At 47.9% G+C, this 7,500-nt stretch overlaps 1 protein-coding gene across 1 annotated transcript in view; it reads right to left on the bottom strand.

The window, feature by feature from the left end:
- The window catches only part of LOC308382158 (adhesion G protein-coupled receptor L3), a gene marked incomplete at its 3' end in the record, with an annotated part of 168,860 nt that overhangs the window by 92,223 nt on the left and 69,137 nt on the right, over positions 1-7,500 (bottom strand). Inside the window, exons 5-6 of the mRNA XM_080859841.1 lie at positions 6,829-7,182; positions 607-710 (exon numbers count right to left, since the gene is read on the bottom strand). Of these exons, the coding sequence (XP_080715967.1) occupies positions 607-710; positions 6,829-7,182 (458 nt within the window). The remainder of the gene's footprint in view (positions 1-606; positions 711-6,828; positions 7,183-7,500) is intronic.

The following is a 7,500-nucleotide window of genomic DNA, read 5'->3' as shown; positions in this document are numbered from 1 at the left end:
CCAATCAACACGGAGCACGGAAGGAAGGGGTGTAATTTGATTGGTTGTTGAGCTCAAATACCAACTACCGAAATGAGGACGGAACCTTTAATGAAAGGACGAGATAGAGAAATAGGAGAGAATGAAAGAATGAGAAAGAGTGAAATAAACGACAGAAGAAAGAGAAATGCATAAACAGCCATCTAGGTGAGGTTCTTGTATCAAGTGTGTCAGTGTTATTGTGATGGTGTAGTGTGCTGGTGTGCAGTGAGGAGTGAATTAAGGTGTTGTGGTGATAGTGTTGTTATAGTTACTGTAGATACTGTATATGTTGGTAAATTATGGGATGTGAAGTACAATGCAGTGGTGTTGTGATGGTGCAGTGGGCTTGTGTGTATTTCTATTTTTTTTAAAGATTTATTATTGGGCTTTTTGGCCTTTAATCGATAGTTGAAGTGAAGAGTGGGACAGGAAATGAGAGGGAGAAGAGGTGGGGAGTGACATCAGGCCGGAATCGAACCTGTGTCCTCCATGGGCATAAAGCCCGAAAGCGGTCGGGGCTACTGGTTGTGCCACAGTGCCCCCCCGTCTTGTATGTATTTCTGAAGGCTGAGCTGGATGACTCACCTTCTGGTTGATCTGGTTGACCCACGGGGAGGTGCAGTTGCTGAGGTCTGGTCCCTGGAGGTCCCAGTAGCCCTCGGGGCCCAAGCAGCTAAATGTGGCCGTCCCTGGAGAGAGGGAACACAGGAAACAAGAGAAGGCATTAGAGAAGACGCACACACTCACACACACACTCACACGTGCACACACACGCGAGCACACGCACACACACACACAATCACTTACACGTGCATGCACACACACACACAAAATCACACACACGCACGCACGCACGCACACACACGCACACACACACACACACACACACACACACACAGACACACACACACAGACACACACACACACACACACACACTCTCAAAGTTAGTGTCCCTCACCTACAGTCCACACAAAGGTCAATGTGGCACATAAGTGTGCGTGCGTGTGCATGAGAGACAGCAACTTGTTCAAATGAGAGTATGCGTGAGTCAGAATGTGTGTGTGTGTGTGTGTGTGTGTGTGTGTGTGTGTGTGTGTGTGTCCGCCCGTGAGGCCATGCGTGTATGTGGTCTTGTTAACATGAGGGACACGCTCCACTTTCCCTTCTCTCTTTCTCGTCATGCCCTCGGGCGACGAGGCAACATTCCTTTCCAGCCGCCTCCTCCATCTTAATTCACTGACCCCCTCTGACCCGCCGAGGAGGTGTTTACTCAGACTCCCCCCCTCCAGGCATTTAGCGCCTCGCACTACGGTAGCAGACAGCTAGTGTCAGCGGCCATTCTTCCACAGCATGGCGCCTAAAAGTGTAGCGTGAGACGCCCCGTCAGACGCAGGAGTTTTAGAAAGCTCCGATGTTTGCGCAGGGTTTCTCCGTTTCTCCGCTCACACGAGGTTCGAATTGCTTTGGAATTCTGGAAATGTGTGCGTAATGTGCTCTAATGCGTGGGACGCTCACTTTAGTGACCGCACACAGGTCCTCCTTAAAGGCACTAAAACAATGTCTGCCTCTCTCCGTACGCTTCCCAAACAAGGCCACACATGTTCTAGAAATATCTGGAAGGTCGGATATTTTGGGGTCTCTTCCCAGAGGTCGACGCGGACTAATGAGGACCGAGGCACCCTGCAGGGGTGGCCAGTCCGGAATGTCCATTAAGCGAAGTCGCTCCCTGCAATTTTCCCGTCAGGCAGCCATCTCAAATTCGACAATTAGTGCAGCCTGGAGGCGAACACAGTGGGTGAGAGCGACTGGATCAGTGAGCGTGTCAAAAACAGCGGGGGCCGGGAGCTGGGGATCTTCCTGCTCCCCGTACTTAATGCCACTAAAAACACAGTGGTTTCTAATCGCCTTCAGTTCGTGTTTGTGTCTGTGTTTGCATCTATCTATCTAATGAAAAGGAGAAACAAACTACCCCCCCCCCCCCACCACCACTCCCCCCGGTTTTGTTTTATTCTTCTCTTTTCTTTTTTGTGGGTTTTTTTTTTCTGTGATTTTTTAATAACCTATTTGAATATCAAGGGATTGAGACCACATCATTCTCCCACATCATTAAACCATCCCATGTACACAAAGGGCTCAGAAGTCACTTTTTCGACAATCTGAAAACTCAATGCAATCTAAACTAAGTCCATAAGCAACAGAGTCCCATGGCTCTCCCTAAACCAGCAATTATCACAGCTTTTCAGACTTACGGAAAACATAAATCGAGCCTGTTTTCGTACAGCAGGTTATATATTGCTTGGGAAGTCTCCCACAGAGTCTATATGAGAGGGCAAGGGTCTTGAGTTGAGGGAGAATAATTTAATGGGTCGCAAATAGTTACACCTCATAATAGAAACAATGCTCACTAGCACTACGGTAGGGTGCAGGTTCTCTACTAAATACAAACCAGGTGTCCGAATAATGGCCTAGAAATTCACATATTTCAGGGTATCAAAGTGTAGTGATAAACTTGTGGTCAACCAAGACCACACTTCACAAACGTCTATGATCTTTCCCAAGCAGTGTGCACACATCATTAGAAAGGTTAAGAAAGACTTGACTGCATTGATAACCTCAACAATAAGAAAAGATTACAACACTGATCACATCTGTAGTTACATCATTTATACTCAGCCCTGTAGTTCACTGTCTATGTAATCTACCCTGTACTCTGCATTAGTGAGTGAGGTTCACTGTCCATGTAATCTGCCCTGTACTCTGCATTAGTAAGTGTGGTTCACTGTCTATGTAATCTACCCTGTACTCTGCATTAGTGAGGTTCACTGTCTATGTAATCTACCCTGTACTCTGCATTAGTAAGTGTGGTTCACTGTCTATGTAATCTACCCTGTACTCTGCATTAGTGAGGTTCACTGTCTATGTAATCTACCCTGTACTCTGCATTAGTGAGTGAGGTTCACTGTCTATGTAATCTACCCTGTACTCTGCATTAGTGAGTGAGGTTCACTGTCTATGTAATCTACCCTGTACTATGCATTACTGAGTGAGGATCACTGTCTATGTAATCTACCCTGTACTCTGCATTACTGAGTGAGGTTCACTGTCTATGTAATCTACCCTGTACTCTGCATTAGTGAGTGAGGTTCACTGTCTATGTAATCTACCCTGTACTCTGCATTACTGAGTGAGGTTCACTGTCTATGTAATCTACCCTGTACTCTGCATTAGTGAGGTTCACTGTCTATGTAATCTACCCTGTACTCCGCATAAGTGAGTGAGGTACGCTATCGCATCTGAGCATCCACACCTATTCGTAGTCATCCATGGGTAAGGTCAAGGGAGGTGTATGATATATATTGAATATGATGTTTATTTTAGATTTGAACACAAAGGTCATATCAAACTTACCGGTGGAGTTGAGGGCAAAGGGACCTCCTCCACTCAACAGTAACGAGACAGGTGAGCTCAACACGGCAGACATTCAGGTGACTTATTTATGTAATTGCGGAGGTAAGAATGGGGACAAAAACTGAAGAGTGTGACTAAACGGATGCGTCTCGCTACCTAATGGGCCTCAACATGCCGACAGTGGCATTTTTAGAGTGTGCAATCTGCTACGTTTAAAAAAAAAAAAAAGAAGTCGGCGGTTCGTCAACAACACGGTTTTCACTGATGCTCTGATTAGCGAGCGAGCGAGCGTTGTGTTTTGACGAGCGGGGCGACGACTTTCGGCTGCGTGATTGTGACATTCAAAATCTGCCATTATAAAACAGAGTAAAATAATAACACGAAGAAGCGAGATGGGGGGAAAAACAAGGCTGAGTCTGCATGAACACATCCACTTTGCTGTTCAGCTCGCACGTATGCCAGGTAAACAGAACTGATTACTAGCCGTGCCGGGGGCTGTTTTCTCCTCCAAAAAAAATTAAAAAGAAAAAGAAAAACCCGAAGAAAAGGCCACAGAGTTTGTGCGTTTATGGGGTGCAAAGACTGCAAAAGCAAGGAGAGAAAGTGGCGTACTGAACTGTCAGCTCGCTAGTCAATGGCCCCTCTCTGCAAAGGTAAGAAGTGATCAACCAGCACTTGCCCTGCCTCAGTAAATGCACTCTTTGCAGGGACAACAAAGTCCTTCAACAAAATCAAGATATGCAGTGCAAGAACCAAGAGGGAAGGTCTATTCTCTAACACAGGTACCACTCCAAAATTGCAAATGCCACCCCAGATGCATTGTGGGTACGGGCACTGACTCCAGACAATGGACGCATCAAAGTGGACTGCCTGCCCCTGATTTTATACAGGAGTGGTCAGTCCAGTCTCTTGGCATTAACAACCAGACAGCCTTCGAATAGCGACATCATTTCCTGCGCCGTCCGGCTCTCGTTTGATGAGTGTATCACTCTATTAGACGCAGCTCGAACTGAAGAGAGAACACAGGAGAGGGGGGATGAGAGCACTGAAGTGGCGGAGGGTGGGGGGGGGTTCAAAGAGGGAGAGAGAGCGCAAAGGAGAGCGTAGAAGATACGGAGAGAACGGGAGAGGAAGCATCAGCTTGCGAGGAGACGCTTCCCCGGCGTCTGAAATGAAGCCCCTTTGAGGGAGAACGAGAGACGTGTGAGCGGGCGGCACTCAGTCCGCCCCGCCGTTATCTCTCTGTTCTGTCGTCTCCTACTGGAACGGGGCTCTCGTGGCGAGCGAACGCGCCGCGCGACCGATAAGCCGTCGGCGACATCTAAACCCTCATTATCCGTTCCACGGACGGCATAATAAACAAATCTCATCCTCCTGCTTCTAATTAGTTTTGATTGTGCATCTCTCCCTCTCCTCCCCCTCTCTCTCGCTGTCCCCCCTTTCCTCCACTCATTCTATCTCTCTTTCTCTCTATCAATCACACACACCAACATAGACAAACAGGTGTACTGTGGGTAGTTAGGTGATCCTATTGAATCCCCCTGAGTATGCATTCTAGGGCAAAACAAGGAAAAAATGAGTACTGTATCACCGTGGTTACTATAGCTAAAATGCTATCTAATGATGGAGTTCAAATGATATTAAAAAGGTCTATAATACAAATGCTTCATTGCAACAACATGCCTCCGGTTGGGCAATCACCACATGTACAAGCCAGAGAAAGAGGTAAGCCCCCTTCAGGTTGGAACTCCTTGCTAGTTTCACTCCCAGCGTGTGGTATTAGCTGAAGTGTGTGGTCGCCTGGGGACCAGCGCGCAACCTCAACTATGTGATAGAAACAAAGCATCTGCCAAAAACACAACCTCGGGAGATGCAGTCCAGCTCAAACTAAATATTCACAAGCGCACTGAGGTACCCAGGCAAAAGTAAGGTTGATTTTTCTCATGAAAGAGCCGAGTTTGAGTCTTTTCCAATCCTTCTAATTCTATGGCCTGGGACTATGTGCCGGACACAAAGAGTCTACCAAGCACACGGCCTCCAGAGGAATGGTCCAGCTCAAATGCCAAGCTGCCGTGCGAAAGTGAACAGTCACTTGTGAGGTCCCCAGCAAAGTAGGCGACTCTGCCAAACAATGTCTCTGAAGTCCATTGTACTCCGACTTCTACAACCTCAGCAATGTATACTATACAAGCACAGTCGAGCAGCAAGGCACCTTAAAAACGGAACAACCTGGGTTGATTATTCCACTCGGTCTAATTCTGAACTATGTGATAAAAAGCCCACCGAATAGAGAGATACCCTCCAGAATCACAGTCGGGCCCAAATGCCACGCCGTAGAGGAAAGCACATCTTCGCAAATCTTCACAAGCGCAGGGATGAGAGGGGAGGAAGGTGTTGCCCAGTGTTCTTTCACTGCCGCACTAATTACGATGGCTGCATGACTTCATTTGGAAAAGTCGGTCCTGCAGCTCGAGTATTTAAGGGCGATCGCTTTTGCTTGAATTTGACGGTCTCAAGAAATGAATGTTGAAGGCACAGGCTGTAGTTTCCGGTTGGAAATGATGTAGAGATGCTTCTAGACAAACAATAAAGATGTTCGCCTGAAAGATGCCCGGTAAGTCTTTGTGTCAGATGCTGTTTAATCAACACATGCTGTAAGAACCCTGAAACCAGCATTGATCAGTATCTTCATTTGTGTATGTCAATACCCTCAAACACTCTGCAATTAGTGAACCCACACACACACACACACACACACAAACACACACAGACACACACACACACACACACACACACACACACACACAATGTACAAGCACACACAGTGAGAAATACCTACAACTGGGTAATAGACAAAGTACTCAGACACGAGAGTGTTGTAAATATGTAACAGAAGTAATCCCACCCCATATGGACCGCTCACCGTGAGGATAATTACTCCAGATATCAAGTATTGTACTACTGGAAGCCATTAAACACAGCAGACTCTCCCCATCACTGTTTCCTCACAACATCTGGAATGTTAACTTGCTAAGTGCTCATCAGCAAACAGGGTACTGATGATTCACTAACAGGAACACACACACACACACACACACGCGCCCGCACACATAGCCATGCCCCCCCCCCACACACACACAGATGTGCCAGACACATGTACCACACACACACAAACACACACACACACACACACACACACACACACACACACACACACGTCCGCCCGCACATATGACGTGACACACACACACACACACCACAGATGTGTCACACCCACCTACACACACACACACACACACACACACACACACACACACACACACACACACACACACACACACACACACACACACACACACACACTGTGGCAGTCTTCATCCTGCTCCGCACACTCTTACCTATCGTTCCCGAGGGGCACGGTTGCCGGGAGACCAGCCCCTGCCTGGTTTTGGGCCAGGTGACGTCGGCGTCCACAGTGGGGTTGCAGAACTCCACGGCCACGTTTGGCAGCTGGGAGGAGGCGGCCGAGCGGGTGGCCGTTTCCGGGACGCTGCCCTCTGCTGGCGGGGCAGGGGTGGTGCTCCTGGAGCCCCCGGTGGTGGTGGTGGTGAGGGCGGAGGGCCGCACCGTGGAGCTGGTGGCAGGGGCCGCTGTGGAGGTGGTGGTGCTGGCGGAGGTGGACGTGGTGGGCGGTCGGGTGGTGGTCCGCGTGGTGGTGGTGTCCATGTACAGGTGCACGGAGGAGGAAGATTCTGGAGGAGAAAAGGAGGACACAGTCAGTCTTAGAAATCCTTACCCTGGGTGAAAGAAAAAATATATATAATATACACACAAGGGACACAAGGAAAGGAGACAGATATAAAACTAGGAAAAGACACAGGAAGGCTTAGGAAAGGATCGGAATCAGAATTCAGAACTTTACTGGCCAAGCATGTTGACACAAACGTACAAGAACATTGTCTCTGGTGGCTTTCAGGCAAGGGCAATATACAGATTTTATACAAAAGCAGAAAGAAATAAGGAAGGAAGGAAACAGGAGATAGGGACAGATATACATATATATATATACA

This window comes from Sprattus sprattus (assembly GCF_963457725.1).
Source record: "Sprattus sprattus genome assembly, chromosome: 21".
NCBI lineage: Eukaryota > Metazoa > Chordata > Actinopteri > Clupeiformes > Clupeidae > Sprattus > Sprattus sprattus.
The sequence above is the reverse complement of the archived record's forward strand: the minus strand, read 5'-3'. Positions and strand labels throughout refer to the sequence as shown.